Source organism: Plectropomus leopardus, chromosome 19, assembly GCF_026936395.1.
Source record: "Plectropomus leopardus strain MGB_pleo_1.0 chromosome 19, ASM2693639v1, whole genome shotgun sequence".
NCBI classification, from domain to species: Eukaryota; Metazoa; Chordata; class Actinopteri; order Perciformes; family Serranidae; genus Plectropomus; species Plectropomus leopardus.
The window spans coordinates 28,381,539-28,399,069 of NC_142194.1; the positions used below are offsets into that span (position 1 = coordinate 28,381,539).

At 39.8% G+C, this 17,531-nt stretch overlaps 1 protein-coding gene across 1 annotated transcript in view; it reads right to left on the reverse strand.

Annotated features, from left to right (window-relative positions):
* mtr (5-methyltetrahydrofolate-homocysteine methyltransferase) overlaps positions 1-17,531 on the reverse strand; it is a 41,096-nt gene that overhangs the window by 12,566 nt on the left and 10,999 nt on the right. Inside the window, exons 11-26 of the mRNA XM_088069744.1 lie at positions 15,633-15,700; positions 15,456-15,535; positions 14,608-14,720; positions 14,318-14,458; positions 12,981-13,166; positions 12,724-12,903; positions 11,673-11,789; positions 10,768-10,908; positions 10,590-10,679; positions 8,688-8,840; positions 7,234-7,341; positions 6,289-6,389; positions 5,845-5,912; positions 3,384-3,504; positions 2,278-2,359; positions 214-312 (exon numbers count right to left, since the gene is read on the reverse strand). Of these exons, the coding sequence (XP_087925870.1) occupies positions 214-312; positions 2,278-2,359; positions 3,384-3,504; positions 5,845-5,912; positions 6,289-6,389; positions 7,234-7,341; positions 8,688-8,840; positions 10,590-10,679; positions 10,768-10,908; positions 11,673-11,789; positions 12,724-12,903; positions 12,981-13,166; positions 14,318-14,458; positions 14,608-14,720; positions 15,456-15,535; positions 15,633-15,700 (1,848 nt within the window). The remainder of the gene's footprint in view (positions 1-213; positions 313-2,277; positions 2,360-3,383; positions 3,505-5,844; positions 5,913-6,288; positions 6,390-7,233; positions 7,342-8,687; positions 8,841-10,589; positions 10,680-10,767; positions 10,909-11,672; positions 11,790-12,723; positions 12,904-12,980; positions 13,167-14,317; positions 14,459-14,607; positions 14,721-15,455; positions 15,536-15,632; positions 15,701-17,531) is intronic.

The window sequence follows — 17,531 nt, forward strand, 5'->3', positions numbered from 1 at the left end:
GAAGTTAACAGATGATTTCTTTCCCTCCTGCAGCTGTGTGCAGGGGCTCAGGTGCACTTTCATTGTTTGGAGGCTGCCAACTCTGACGGCCAGTTTGCAGAGGACATGCAACCCTGGTCTCAAAGACAGTTGTCTATGTGGGTCATAAGAGTTGGGACCTAGAAGTGTAAAACATCCTGTACCTTATTGGGTGTCACTGTCATCTATTCTTACCTTCAGGGAGTCATAGTGCTCCTGCCTGATCTCCTCATACTCCTCTTTCAGATCCTCAAAGTACTCCTCCTTCGCTGTCTCATCCAGGAGCTGCGAGCACTGACAGATGGGAAAAAGAAGCAAAAGAAAACACACTTATCCAACTGGAGGAACTCAAACATCTTTCACATATGTGGCCACAGCAACTGATATCAACTCGCATCACATGTAATGAGAGATCGCTGCTAGATTGTTAGCTAAATTCCTGAAAAACAGATTTTATTGAATTGAGGTTTAATGTTAGACTGTTGCAAAGAAGCATGTTTTTGTTGGGAAGTTCCAAAGCATTTTAGACATATCCTACTATTTTCTAATGACCTGCTGGACTTACTCAAAGAAGCAAATCCGGCACTGCCCCATGGTTGTCTACCTATTTGTATATCTACATCCAGGTGCAGATGAAAAGTTTAGTAGGAGAGTGTGGAAATTTTACTCGAAATAAATGTCTGTTAATGAAGTATTTCACGAACATAAAGAGAGTCCTCATGTAAAACTAGCCTGTCTCTGCAGTAGAAAGAGGACATTTTTTTAGATATTGGTGCAACATAACCAGAGAACACAAAGGCAAATGGTGCTTTTGCTCAAGAGGTAGAACACCTACAACTACCAGAATGCAGGACGCCAAAACAGTCTACTAAACGCTCCTGCTGGTGGTTAACATCACTCAAGACTGGTATGTTTGAAACAATGGCAGCTGGCGATAGCGTTTTACAGTTAAACGCTAAGCTAAAACATGTTTCTGAAAATATTTGAGGTGAGAAATATGTAACTCAGTTACAGAACCTTGGTTAATATTTGATCAGCACTGCTTAATTTTACCTCTTGATCTGAATTGTGTCAGTCTGCCTTTTTAACTGTGCAGGAGGCAGGATCGCACCAACTTTCTGTTCGCAAACTCTCACTATTACAGCTAAACAGGGCGTTAAAATCTGTTTCTGAAAACATTTTAGGAGAGCACTGTCCAGGTTTACTGTTTGATCATATTGCGGGTTTGAGAGACAGAGAGAGCGAGGCGTTGTGTGTCTCTTTATCGGCTGCACACACTTTGCGTCCACAGCAGCAGCATGGGTGGCAGGTGATATGAAAACTTGGAAGTACAGCCTGTTGTTCAAGCAACAGCCCCAAGGGCCAGGAAGACGTAAGTCATTTGGCATTTTGCTGGTGGGGAAGGAGGGATATCCAGGCACTGGTTTGATGGAGGAATGTTTACCACAGTTCATCTCCAAATACTAACCACATTGTTTTGATTCAAAGATGGTTAAAAATCAGAAAAGTACCTTTTTTTTAACTATCCCTAAATGAGGTAACACAATGATAAGTGAGCCTTTGGTCCACTGATCAAAGTACTGCAATATTTATATATTAACAGTATTATGAATATGGAGTCTAGAGCCACATTTGTGGAAAAATGCTGTAGTAAGTTACCGCTACTGCAAACCCAACATTCCCTGCTGCTACGGCTTCATATTAGAAGCATTTGACAGCTGATGCATGACTTGACCTTTATATTGAAGGGATCACAGGATATGCTATTTGTTTCTCACTTCAGACTGTAAACCTGCAAAGTAGTGGGGTAACCACCTCAGCTTATATAACTGTCTGACCTCTTTACTTAAACGACACTGGTTTGTTTTGCTGCTCTCAAAGCTCTGAGACCTAACCTGTTAGACCACATCTGCCCTTACCACCAGTTATTACAGGTGTCACAAAATCAACCAGGACTGAAATCTTCAAGGCTGCTATTTTAAGTGATTTCTAAATGAGAATCATCATATATGTACCAGATCTATTTCTCTACACACTTCAGCACCGTCTGCTTTCTAATCTACCTCCATTTAAATCCATTTGTTCAAAAACACAAGCAAACATTCTTTTACTTTGTCTCAGTCGTATATTTGTGTGACCTGTTGCAAAACCAATACCTATTTCTATCGAAGTAATGTTAAGGGGCTCCCTATAGGCCAGAGGGTAGGACTGAAAAATGCCAGTTGTAGTGTAGGCCAAAAAACAGTTCCAGTGTCTTACCACCACCACACTCCTGGATGCGTCCAGAACGTGGACAACAGGACAGCTGTAGCGAGGGGCGATCTTCACTGCTGTGTGTGTCCTATCAAACACAAAAGACACAAATTACTGAAAATATTGACATTTTATGGGGAGCAGTAGTTATCATACTTACAATAACTGATTACTTTTCAAGAAATGTATCCACTACACTGTATGTATAGAGGAAATTACTTTGTGTCATGCTTTTGAAAATAAACGAAACAGGGTTCCCACGCATTTTTAGGGACAAAATTTCAAAACTTTTCCATGACTTCGATATGATTTAACATGCATCTTACGATACATGGTTGGCGATACGATACAAGAACTATATGGGCTCTTTGTGTTATGATATGATATGATGCAATGACTAGAAATCGATGTAGTAACTTATTTTTGCCAAAAATAGATGAAATTTTTTAGACATACACATGCCCAGAACTTCTGAGAATGGGAGAATGAACCGGAGTACTGTTTGCAATATTTACCATTATAAGTACAATAAATAATTAAAATGAATTTGTCGTTACAAGGCATGATGTGAAAGATTCAAGGAAGATTATTGTAACAATTTCACTACACAAAACAAAATTCCATGACTTTTCCAAAACTTTCAATGATTTTACTGATTCCATGACTTTTCCTTGCCTGGAAAATGTATTTTCCATGACTTTTCCAGATTTTCCATGACCATGGGAACCCTGCATTAAAGCACCACTAGGCATCCTGTTCGGACCTTAGACAGCTTTCTCAGAATCATTGGACTTGGACAGTTTAACCAGGGGTGATTTGGTCAAGTCATTTTTCTCACAGTGCTTTTGTTGTATCATATACAGTATATTCCATTTATTGGTCTCCATAGTTTTCTTGTCCAAACACAAAATCAAATGTAACAACAATATGCTGCAGCATTTAAGTCCAACACTACAATGACACTGGTTTGACTAATGAGGTTAATAAGCTGAGTACACCTGTTAGCTATCATATACAAATGGTTTTAGATTACTGAGGTCTATTTCTGACTTGTCTCAGGTTTGTGTGTGTGTGTGATTGTGTGTGTGTGTGTGTGTGTGTGTGTGTGTTACTTTGATGTGGTGGCTCCTCCAATCAGCAGAGGTGTTGTCATTCCGAGTCTCTCCATCTCTTTGGCGACATAGATCATCTCATCCAGAGAGGGGGTGATGAGACCAGACAAACCAATGATATCTGTAAAAGCAAATGCATTATGAAAAAATAACAACTATACTATTATGAAAGAATACCAACTAATACAGCCACAATAATTTTTAAAAATGACCAGAATTTGGGCGAATGGCCATGGGTTAGGTGTATAAGTAATATAAATGTTATTTTCTACATTAATCTAGAAAATCATTCTGCACATTATGATTAAATTTCTGATCATGCTTTCCATGTAAGAATATCAAAAAATGTCATATAAAGTGCTACATTACAAAGCACAAACCCGAAAATCAACTTCAGGTTCCTTGATAGGATGCTAATTTTGGTAAATACTTTTTTATACAATAAAGTTTTGTAAAAAAATAAAACTGCCAATTCCAATGCCAATGTCAACAATGAACAATTAAAAGAGTTGTATTTGACATTCAGAACATATCTATGATTTGAGGTCTGAGTAAGGATTGTCTACACCTGCTTTTAACATGCAGGTGGTTGGGCCAGCAGCTAGCAGCTAATGGTGGTAACAGCTTGAATGCAGCTAGCTGCTAACAGAGCTTGCAGCTAACAAAGCTAATAGCATGAACAGTGCTAACAAGTTCAACAGTGCTGACAGAGATAATGGTATTCATGTGGGAGGGAACCAGAGGGTAGGCTCTACACTTCCGTGATCGTGCCATCCTACAACTGTGGGTCAGGACGTCACTATCAGTGATGACTGGGTAGCTAGTGGGATACAAACACAGTGACTCACATGCACTAATGGTGCTTTTCACCAGCAGGTCAGTTCGGTTTAGTTCTGTTCTTCTTGTTATTGCATTGCCATTCTGAAAAGTTGCGGATGGTTTGGAACCGTCCCCATTTCTGGTCCCCTCGCTGCTTGGGATACCAAGCACACTGATCTGGTTATAAAAGGTGGAGCTAGAAACACTGCAGTATGTTGATTGGTCGGTAGAGAATCAATACTGTGTACTTAGGGCTGAGCTGTGGCTGCTTTAACCACCATTCATATTGTCACAAGTTTTTCATACATAAGTAAACTCTAACTATAAAATGAAAGGATGTTTGCAGCCTCTAACAGCAGCTGGAGACTGAGAAAAAAATAATTTCATTCACTGGGCCAACTGCCCGCAACTTTAAGGTTTACATGTAATGTTACTCAATGCACGAGCTGATGACATGAATTCGTCATTACAATTTAATTTTCAATCTGACAACTTTCACATTTTCATCTGTTTTTATCCCATCTTGTCTCTCTTGGATGACATACACTTTTAGTAATGAGTGGATCAGTCAGAGTGTTGTTCCAGAGCACTACGGCAGCACCAAACTCCTGCTCTTGCCTGACAGGCACAAACACGCTAGCCATGTACATCCCATGGAGACTCTCATTACAGCCTGCTCTTTTTTGTTCTGAAAATGTGGCCATGCAGACCTGTTCTGTAGACAATAAATGGGGTGCAGACTTCACTCTGTATCACTGGCTAACAAGGAAATACAGTGAGTGCTGCTGGACAGAGCAGTGAGTGACAACAACCCCAACCACGTGCAACAGTACTGTCTGCAGTGAAAACGCTAAACAGATGGTATCTGTGCATATGTGTTACTTTTGGTTCCAAACAGAGCATGTGAGTGGAGCAGGAGCGGGAATGAGCAGGGTGTGCGAGCTGAAGGATTTTGGCTGGACCACGGAGCGCCTTTTATAAAAAGCTGGAGCATCACCTTATCTCTCGCTCTATCCCGCTCCAAATTCACTCCATGCAGCAAGGCCATCTAACACAACCAAAAAACAGAGAAGCTCAGATACAGAGAAGCTCAGTTTACAACACACACAGAGGGAGCGTGCCTTCACTCTCTGTTTAAGACTCCATTACTGCTCTATATCTTTATATAGCAAATTGTGGCTTGTTGCTATATGAATGCTATTTATATGGTATAGAGCTGCTTTAACCTCAAATAAATAATGCTTTATATATTTTGTTTGTTATTCTGTTTTGTCAAAAATCTGTTAAAGGGCTCTGCCTTCTGTGTTTTTAATTGATGATCAGTTCTAGAATTTTTTTAGGAAAAGGATCTGTTGATAAAAAACAGCTCCAAGATTTTTGACCCAACATGCAGGGGAGTTTTTCCAAAAGTGTTCTTCTCATAAACAACATACAACTCCAATAAAAAAGGCAAGTTAATCACTCGCTCCAGCTTGTACTGTAAAGCTTCAGTGCTTGGCGGCACAGTAATATCTAGAGTCAACTCAGATATGCATCATAACATTTTGACCACCCTAAAGCTTCTTTGAGGTTAGACAAAATAGGATTTTGAAAAGGGAAGGGGAATTGATGGACTTGGGTGTATTTGCATTGTACATGGTACCTGCTTTCTGTTTCACGGCCTCTCTAAGGATCTGATCACAGGGAACCATCACACCCATGTCAATCACTCTGAAAGACAGGAAACATCCGAAATTAAGTGAAAAAGCACTCACACAAGTTTTGCTCTTTTCATTTCTTTAAAATGCATTAAGCATTCAGTTCAAGCAATATCATATCTTCATGAGATTACTTTCACAAATACTAAAATCTAAACTTCTGCTTTTGCCTCTACATATTTAATTGTACACTGTCAAAAATCAAAGTCTTACAAAGTCTACTTTCTGACTGCTTGTTTCAAATGTTAGTAACAAATTATCAGCTATTTACAACACATTGTCACTGACACACTGTGAATATTCTGGGAAGGAGTGGAAGGAAAAGAGCATGATGCCCAGTACAGAATTGAAGATTTAACAGTATATTGTCAGCATTAAACCAGTTTTACCTGAAGTTGTTGCAACCCAGCACCACACCTACGATATTCTTGCCAATATCATGGACGTCTCCCTTCACCGTTGCCAGAACTATGGTGCCCTGATAGGGATCCTGCAGAACATGCATTTCATATGATAATGTGGGATGGGCATATTTAGCTGTGAGAAGGGATATTCATTGGTTTCATTGTAAGTCACATCTATGTTTTATGATTGCTGACATAGTGCATCATTATGCATGTTTAGTGTGTAGTCATAAAACATTATGAATGCATTATAATTCACTATGAACGCCCTTAAAATGCATTATAGATGTAGTCTTCCTAGAAAGTGTTAACAGTGTTATCTCTCAACGACTTCAGTTCCGTCTCTGCTCTTGTTTAAGGCCACCTGATTCCTTTAACAATAACAGTAATTTTGGCTTGCTAAATGCAGAAGCTGCCTCAGTCAGTTAGGTGTTTTTGTGTTATTGTGTGACTTCGGTGAATCCAAAACTAACCATTTTAAATACAAAAGTCACACAATATCACAAACTAAATGACTGATCCTGTGTTCAGTGATGTTAAATCAGAGAGCAATAAAACGGCTTAATTTCCCAGCTGTAAATTGCTTTCTGATGTTAAGGTAAAGCAGTGATAATATTCTAAATTTGGCCAATACAGATTTGGGTTGGAATTTTTAGGAGGCATTTAGTTGCTGATCCCCTCCACAATCGTACATTATTTGGATTTCATACCGGTGGCTGCTCCTCCAAACTGGGGCTTTCACTTTGAACATTTGATGTTGGATCACAGGATTTCTCATAGTAATTGCATGTTATAACAGAGATATGTTACATTGAACTAATATTGTAAAAACATATAGGACTCCTGTGAAATGAATTTAGATCTTTGCAGGAATACTGTGGTCAAAATGAGACTTGCATAAAAATGCATCCCTAATTAGTTGAGACTGACCACGTCATCGGTTGAGCCAGACAATGCCATCATCTCCTCCCTCTCCTTCTCCATGAAAGGAATCAGATAGCCCACCGCCTTCTTCATAACACGAGCCGACTTGATCACCTGCAAACACACAAGGACTTAAAGTTTTAAACTGGTTCAAACTGGTGAAAAACAGTGTCATACAATATAAACAGACTACATAAATATATATTGTATTTGTCTTAAAATTGATGGCATCTAAATGTGCACTTTGCTGATTGACAGATTGTATAGGATTTAAGCTTAATGTCTGGTAGGACTTTCCTGGCACTGCGAGCAAGCTTCAGCATGAACAACAATACCCCAATCTACACTGACTGATAAAATGAAAACACCATAACAACACATGCTGAGCACCACAGGTCAACACACTGTGGGCCCAAGTGGCCTGAATCTGATCCCCCCCAGGGTCTGATTGTTTGATGACAGCATGAACAGCTTAAATCACATGAAATCTGATCTTTTCAAATCAAATTTGGGCCACTTTTATATGTGGTTCAAAATCAGACCACAGATTGGATTTTTTCAAATGCAAGTCAATCTGAACAGCCATGCTACCTATACCAGGATTCAATGCAACTTTTACATCACTCTAGGTTGAAAACTGTCTGTAAAATGGAAAAAACTCTGTCTGCATCCATTCTTCTCCTCAATTTGTTGCCCAATCAATCTGAAATTGCGCATGGCCATTAAGAATTGCCATAGACTTACGAAGGCCTTTGTCTCATTCATCCACTGCCTGGGCCAGATTTGTATAAAAATACTTAATATAAATTGAGGCAGCCCCTAGATTGACCTCTGCTAGCGTGTGCGCCTCATATGCTGAGGCCTCTGCATGAGCCTGGGATCGATTCCAGCCTGTGGTCCTTCGCTGCGTGTCATTCCCCCTCTCTCCCACATTTCCAGTCATTCTACAGCTGCCCAAGCAATAAAGGGAAAAAATCCCCCAAAAAATAATCTTTAAAAAAACAAACTTAATAAATAACGTAGATTTGCTTGTTCATGATTCTGCCTGTGGAATCAATGAGTAAAAAGACTGACAGCGCCACTGCAACCCACATTGTTGTTGAAGTTGGAATTGCAGCTTGAATGACAGAAATAAAGCAAAAAGTTTGTTCACTCTTTCACATCGTTAAAATTCAATCTGAAACTGCACAATTCCCACAGACAGAATCTGACGAAACCCTATGTGTCATTCAGCTACTGCCCGTCCCCAATTTGTGACGTTTTGGTGTTCTTCTGGGCATGCGAGTCACATCAGGGTCATCACCAGTTCACATTGGAATCTGATAATAGTCACATTTTAAACAATAATGTGAACAGTTACATTAAAAAATCAGATCTAGAAAAAAATCTGAATTGAGAACTTAAAGCTGTAGTGTGTGCATAGTTAAAGAGAATGGATCCAAAGTGAGATGCCAGCCTACCTGTGGAAGGAACATCTTCCCAGCTCCAAAAAGATCTCCCACCACCTTCATGCCGTTCATCAGGGGGCCTTCGATGATGTGAAGGGGTCGAGGGTAGAGGTCAACTTGAGCCTGACACTCCTCCACATCCTCGACCACATATTTGTCTATTCCCTGACAGCAACAGCACAGGATTTCAGCATCATGGCAGAAAAAAGGAGTAAAGGTGTGAATGTAACAATTACAGAAACTCTGGGATATGCAATACCTAGGTACCAATACTTATGTACCACAGAGATATAAATGACTGTGTCAAGTATAATGATAAATATTTGACCAAGATATAATGTCATCAATAATATCGATTATTGTGTGCGTAATTATCAATATAATGTAATCACAATCAAGAAAATAATAAGACTGAACCCCCTACTATTGAAAACTGGTTTTCAATTCAATTCAAAACACTTTATTCGTGCCAGCGGGGCAATTTGTAGGACACGCAGAGTAGTATGATAAAAAATCATACATAACAAGAATGACATAAAGACAACAATGACGTAGAAAGTTGTTTTTTTTTTAATTATAAAAAATGTAAAATAAAAAAAAGAATTGAAATGGTTTCAAATTATAAGAGAGACTTATACCATGGAAAAAAATAACCAACTAGCTTTTACTGAGAGAAAATGTTTTTGATGGGAGAATGATCGTGAAAATGATCCTCCTGATCCCCAGATCCACAAAAACAACCAAAAATCCTGTAGTATGCATGCCAGGCCAGTAGTTGGCAGCGTGACATCGTAATGACACATCATAAGAATACCCGCATGTGCGAAGTGCGGCCGTGACGTCACAGTTCTCACAGGATCCGCGCATTGCCAGTTTACACAGCAACAGAAGGGGTGGTGCTTTTAAAAGATTACACTCTGAAACCCAGTTTCAAAAGATTGCATTTTCAGGCCCCCAAAATGTCAGTGTTGTGTGAACAAAAGGCCAAACTAGAACAAAAGTTTAACGTTTCATGCAAGAATTGTTGCCATGTAAACTGCCCCTTAAGTATAAACTTTAAGGGAATGGATATATGTATATATATATATATATATATATATATATATATATATATATATATATGTATATATACATACACCCTTCTTTAAAAGTGGACATTTGTAAGCACGATTGTTCTGTTTTGCCTTCTTTTTGTTTGTTTTTTTTCTGTCTTTCCAATTGTGGAGAGAAGGTCATAAGTTTATATGGATGAAACTTTTGGCTGTAAGCACAAATTAAAACTCAATAAACATTAAAGTTAAAAAAAAAAAATCCCAGTCATTTTGTGTGTTTATTTTCCCAATTGTTTTCTATTGAAAAATGTCTAATTTAGCATGTAAACCTGTTAAAGACTAACATATAGATGAATCTACTTAGTAAATAAGAAAAATGCATTGAGCCTCTCCCTTTCCTCTGCAGGTTCCACTGTGTATCGACTCCTCTAACTTCTCTGTGATTGAGGCTGGGTTGAAATGCTGTCAGGGGAAGTGTATCACAGACTAACAAGTCTCAGCAGGTCTAGATGTTCCAAACAAACAGTTTGTTATGAGAACAGTGAATCACCAGCACTGTTAGGAGCATGTTAGGAACATGGTTGCAGATCTGCTTGCCATAACAAATTCTTATCCCTTCTTCATAGCTTAGGTGTCCATTGGCCTCTTAATTTTAGTGTTAAACAGTCCCTCACCACATCTGGAAGCCTCAAGAATGTGTTTAAAAAGCAGACATGGTTTAACATTCTCTGTTTCACAGCATTCTGATTTGGGTAGCTGAGGGCAGACTGAAGACCAGTATGCACAGGTGTTGTAAAAGAAGTTAAACCAGCATGACAACTCTCCCACAAGCCTAATGTCATCCAATCTGGACATATTATACCTTAATGAGAGCGTACTCCAGCCTGTCCTCCACGCTGCTCTCTCTCCATTCGTCTGTCTGAACCACCTTCTTCGCTCCTTTTGCATTGTTCTGAAACCAAGAATTATAAAGTCAACATCTGTTAACCAACCTAAAGCACAAACAGCCTGGTGTATTATTTTTTTGTATATGTGTGTACCTGTGCGTAGGCCAGTAGCTTCTCAGTAGCATCAGCGTCTCTGTTCCAGATGAGGTTTTCACACAGTAACAGCAGCTCTTTATCGATGTCATCATAGACGGGCAGGTTCCCAGCATTCACTATCCCCATATCCATACCATCCTGAGACAGGACAGAGGACAAACAGTTGAGTAACATATACAGAGCCTGTCTCTCATTGCGCCACCTCAGGAGATTTAGGAATTGAACCCTCACATCTGTGCTTTGAGGGGCGCCAGGTCGCTCAGTGGATAGCAGTGCCCCATATACAGAGGTTGTATCCTCACCGTAGCCACCACGGGTTTGATTCTGTCGAAACTGTCCTGTCCATTAAAGGCAATAAATGGCCTTTAATGGACATAATGGACAAAGCAGCACTAATCAAACCTTTTAAAGAACTAAACATTTTTGTATGCCTAGAAGGTAGGACAATAAGAAACAACTACTTATTTAACTAAGTCCACCATAAAATGATCAAAGCCTCAAATAGAAGTGCATACATACATACTGTTGCATAACAACAGCAAATACTGCGCTGAACAGACGATAAATATCCATTTACATCTTTAGTTTAACTTCAGCTTGGGGGGGAGGCAGACAAGATGCTCGAGCAGCCACGTAACCATAGTAACTCACTCACTCCTGCCCAGGTGCGCGAGAGGACGGGGAGAAAGCGCTGTGCTGCTGTCAGAAGTTATCCATATTAATTTTTCGCTGTGAGAAAATGCATTTGTGGCATTACAGCGTGTGAAATGTCGGTTGCATGTGCCTCGTGGTCAATGCAAGAGTTGGCAGCCCTGTTAAATTACTAGATTCATAGCTTTTGCGCATGTCACACTCTGCTCCGTTTACATGTGTCAGTGCATGTAAACACCAGATCATATCACCTTGATAGCGTGGTAAAGAAATGCTCCATGCATGGCTTCTCTGATGGCCTCCATCCCTCTGAAGGAAAAGGACAGGTTGGACAGACCTCCACTCACCCTGGCTCTTGGTAATGTCTCCTAGACACACACACACACACACACACACACACACACACAGACAAAAATGTCAAATGTATTACACCTTTAAACTAGTTTTTAAGTCTTCTTGTGTTTATCATGGCCCAAAACGACTGAATACCAATAATCATTCAAATAGTAATTTAAATGATACAAATCTGAAAAAATGTATATTTTGTGTAATTCTCTTTTCATTGGTCCATGTGAACGTACAAAAACGAATTACACATGCAAATGAACGAGGACCTTTCAATCATAAGGGATAAGGGAAAATAAATAAATACATATAAATAAATTTAAAAAATCAAATAAAAAGATAAAGAATTGCAAACAGTAAAATAGAATGAACAAATAAATAAGTGGGAAAACAAGAAAAAGTGGGGTGGCTACCAGTTACACTACAATGTGTTTGTTATACTTGTTCACAAGGATCTAAAAATCTGTTTTAAGTTTACATGCAGCAAAAGGACTCCTGCACACTGTCTAACTTGCAATATAATTTTATTGACAACGTTTTGGTACTAGACCTTCATCAGGCCTGATGACAAGATTGCTGATACAATTGCAATCCGTTACAAGTGTCTCACTTACAAAATCACTTTATTTGCAATATTTTGATACCGAAATGTTGCAAATAAAGTGATTTTGCATGTTAGACAGTGTGCGGGAGTCCTTTTGCTGCATGTAAACTTTAAAAATATTTTTAGATCCTTTTTCCTTTTTAATTAGAATGGTGAGTTAGAGGTATCAGAAATTAGACTACTTAGGGAGTATCCGGGGGAAAGACAGACCTAACTGTTGGAAAAGGTTAAGTTTTGTATCTATTTGTCCTTGAACGCTGAACAATGAAGATTAACATTGACTACAGTATTTGATTCAGAAAAGGGCTGTGATTGCTTAGCTGTTTGATCCTTTTTCCTAACATGTGCATTACCTTTATGAGTTTGGTGGCTCTGATGAAGTAGATGGCGTAGTCGTTGTGTTCCTCCATGCCTGTGCCGATGGTGAGGATGTTGGGGTCAAAGATGATGTCGTTGGGGTTGAATCCCACTTTGTTGACCAGCAGCTTGTAGGCCCGAGTGCAGATCTCCACTTTACGGTCTGTATCTGTGGCCTTGGGAGGACAGCACACGTGTCAGCACATAGGAGTGTGTTGTTGTGTGAGTGTTGTGTGTGCGTTTGCCTCCTTACCTGTCCCTCCTCATCGAAGGCCATGACCACCACAGCGGCTCCATAGCGCTTCACGGTGGCAGCTCTGTGCAGGAACTCCTCCTCTCCTTCCTTCAGGCTGATACTGTTGACGATACACTTCCCCTGACAGCATTTCAACCCAGCCTCAATCACAGAGAAGTTAGAGGAGTCAATACACAGTGGAACCTGCGGAGGAAAGGGAGAGGCTCAATGCATTTTTCTTATTCACTAAGCAGATTCATCCATATGTTATTATTTAACAGGTTTACATGCTAAATTAGACTTTTTTCAAGAGAAAACAATTGGGAAAATAAAATGTTAGCGCATAACTGAGTGTAATAGTCAAAGGTTTAAAAGCCCCAAGGCTGAAGTCGGTAGGTAGGTAGGTAGGGAAATAGGTAGGTAAGGAAGTAAATAAGTCAGTAGGTAAGTAATTAAGTAGGTAGGTAGGTAGATAAGTACACAAGTAAGAAGGATAAGTAAGTAGGTAAGTAAGTAAGTCAAGTTTGTAGGTATGTAGGTAAAAAGGTAGGTAAGTTGGTATGTAAGTAATGAAGTAGGTAGGTAGGTAAGTAGGTAAGTAAGTAGGTAAATAGATGGGTAGAAAAGTAAGTAAAAATGTATGTTGGTGTGTAGATAGGTAGGGAAGTAAGAAGGGAAGTAAGTAAGATAATAAGTAAGTAGATACGTAGTTTGGTAAGTAAGCAGAAGTATGGAGTTTAAGACTCTGCATAAGAGTCTACAGCTATACCAGCAGTTTGTGAAGCTATACTCCAGCACAACTGTGCTTTGAGCTAAATGCTAACATTAATGTGCTTACAAAGACAGTTGTAATAAAATGCTTATGTTTAGCAGGTAAGTGTATACCATGCTCACTATCTTAGCTTACACTGTTAGCATGTTTAAAATTTGCTATTTAGCACTAAACACAACTGATGATGAGGGGAATCTCATTAGTTTTCAGGTATTTGGTGATAAAAATTAAAATTTTAACCTCATGATGGCACTAGAGAAAAAGTCAAAGTTATCATAATTGATCTTGAATGGGACGTGAAAGTGTGTCGGAAACTTTATGACACACCATCCAATATTTGCTGAGATTTTTAAGTCTGGATCAAAGTGTTGGACCAACAACATCATCCCTAAAGCTACGCTGCTAAGGTGGCTAGAAAACTACAACTGTAATGCGGTCTCCTACAATCACAACTGGGAGATTATGTGTCAGTTTCTCTGATTTTTTTTGTAGCATGATACTCAATATGGGAACATGGCCAAAAATCATGGACTCATGGACAATTTGATGTATGTGTTCGTTTGCACTGTTTTAAAGCTCCCACCCGTGCGATATCTGGCTCAGAAGCAATGAAGTTACAAAATCGGGCCATAGCAGTTGGCCCCTCCAGCATCCCCTCATCCATGTTTATATCCAGGACCTGGGCTCCCATCTCCACCTGGGCCTTAGCTATGCTCAGAGCCTCCTGGACAACAAACAGAGAAGCACATACCAAACAGACAGTTACACGTGACCTAGAATTTCATCTATGCTCATGATTTGACTGAAATATCTGAAAATGACAAATAAAATAACAATTAAAACAAAAACCATTTTACTCAAAATCCATCTCACCTCATAGTTTCCTGCCATAATCAGCTTGGCAAACTTGCGTGACCCAGCCACGTTGCAGCGCTCGCCAATGTTCACAAAGTTGGTGTAAGGGCCGATCCTGAAGGGCTCCAAACCTAGAAATGGGCGGACGTTTTAGCACATTAACATCCTGCAGTTTGGATGAAGGGGGATAAGAAGACAGCAAGGGGTTTCAGACTATGGTTTTATTTTTAAAAATAAAAGCATGAACAAACTGCCATGACTGGACATTGGAACTACAACTGTTTAAATGTTTTATCTTTATGTTCATCATCATAATCTCAAATAAAAGCCAGTACTCAAATAATAGCTCATGATAAGCTGCGCGGTTGTGAATGAAGGCTGAGAAAAATAACATTGAGAGGGGTGAAATCAGCTGTACTATGATAACATGAATGATATGAGCTACTATTTCCAAATCCCTCTCTTTTCCATTTTTTCAATCACTGTTATGCTGCTATCGATGAATCTCAACAGTTCCTGTGTGTGCTCCATTTTAAAAGCCAACCAGGAAAAAGAAGGCTTTAAACAACCAAACAGAGAGTGCTGAGTTTTACTAACAGTAACTTTCCAGTGAGGGAAGAGTGGTGTGTGTGGCGTGATTCTGGTGTTTATTTCTGACCTTGGAAACTAGTGAGTGAATCTTGAGTTAAGTTTTGTTCTGTTTTGTCTGTATTAACAATAACTATTCATTATCAACCAGAACAACCAGAATGATACCATTTCAGACATGAAAGTCTTTCTGAAAATGAGATTCTCACATATGAGAGGCGGCTTTTCTGCCAAGTTTGACAGCAGTCTTCACAGATGGTAACAGGAGGTTTTAATACCTGACAGCAGCATGTAGTCCTGATAAATATCTGCAGCAGGAACTCTTGGCTGACAGTGTTTGACTGCTTCAGATATTGCCCTGTAGGACGAAGAAGGAGGGGAGGGGAACATATTTTCAAATGTTCAAGGTTGCATGAAATTGAAGAAAATCTCTTATCGGAAAAAGAGACAATGACCTGATGTGTCCTGGAGTGGTCCCACAACAGCCTCCCACAATATTCACCAGTCCATCCATAGCAAACTCCTGCACACCAAGAGAAAACAAAAGCTTAGCTGCAGCAACGACGCAGCCAGGACCAACTTGACCTACCTAGCACACATTTTTTCCATTTTTCATTTGAATTTAACCTAACTAGGACAGTCTCTTGTGACTTATGGTCTGTTTTTTTTATCCAAGATGGTTCAGGGGTTGCTGTTGGTTGTGTGATGTAAATTTCCCCTCTGGGGATCAATAGAGGCTTATCTTGTCTTAGCTTGAAGCATGTGAGAAGTGTGAATTAATATCAAACATACAGAACAACACACTCATGTGGTTGGCCAGTTGATGGTTCTCCACAGTGTGGAAGGGATAGTTTCCTTCAGCTGTAGATGTCCTGCAGGTATGTCCACATTGATGCAGGGTTGCTGTTTTTCGGGTTTTCAGCAAATGGTCAGTGTGGAGACATCTGCAGGGCATTAAAGACCTGTTTTTCAGGTATTGAGGTCTGTTTACATCCTGGTACAAAAAAAAACAGTTTTGGTCTGTACGCTGTGGTTCCCCAAACCAACCCAGTGTTGGGTGAATTTTGATATAACTCGCCCATTTAAAGCCTCTGGAAACAGGCCTGAAATAGTAAGCATGCACATATTATATCAAAGTTGAGTGTCTCATGAAGTAATTACAAAAATCTGAGTAAAAATAAATGTTCTGATCTACTAAAAAAGCGAGTTAAAAAAACAGCTCATGCATTTCTCCAGAAGGTGTGGGCCCGGCAGATCACGTTTTGATTGACACTTCCTTGGATCCCACCTTTGTCAGCTGTCCTTTGTCTCCACAACAGCCATGGAGCAAAGCAGAGTCTGAGTGGTACAGCCCTATCTGTACCAGCCCAGATTAACATTGCCACGTCAGGGGCGCCTTATGGCTCAGTGGATAGAGCGGCGCCCCATGTACAGAGGCTGTGTCTTTGCTGCAGCGGCCGCGGGTTCGAATCCAGCCCCAGCCCTTTGCTGCATGTCTCCCCCTCTCTCTCCCTCTCTCCCCCTTTCACACTCTCACTGTTCTGTCAATTAAAAGCAATAAAAGCCCCTAAAAATAATCTTAAAAAAAAACAAACAAAAAAACATGGCCACGTCTGGTAACGTTACATCTACAGTATTGAAAGGAGCGCTGTTGAATTAGTGTTATAAGAGTGCTGTGGCTCCTATAGAGACGGGGTAGTGTGTGTGTGAGAGTATGGTGTGAGTGGTCGAGCGGCAGAGCGAGTGGGTTACATGAGCGTCAGTGAATTCATGGGAGCAGAGCAGAGAAACAGGTATTCGCCATGTGGTAAAAGTGGTCAGTTTAGCAGTAAATGTGCAGTGTAAGTCACCATTTCGGTTAATAAATGCTGCTGCTTCTCATGACCAAGTGCTCGCTGAAGCAAGAAAAGTTAAACATTAGTGACTGACACCTTACTCATGATTGACTTATTTATCCAGGAAACTAAAAAAAACTAACAATGTTTTAAATTTGGATTGAGGATAATGTCTAATTTTGGATGATTTTTATTATGCATATAAAACCCTAAATTACATATTAAGAAAGTTTTGGGTGATTCGGGTTCCATGAAGTTTTAAGGCTTAAAGTTACACATATTTAAGGGCAGGGAGTCAGATCCATCCTCGACTCCTCGCCTGCTCCACCTTCCAAACATGTTTTCTGAGGTTACAGCAACTTTGACCTTTGAGCTCCACATCTAATCAGTTCATCCTTAAGTCTAAATGGATGTTTGTGCCAAATTAAAGAAATTCCTATTACAAAGTGGTGACATCATGCCTCCAGCCACAAGTATCGCCAGCATAAAGGCATAAAAACATGCTTCCTTGGTTCTAGG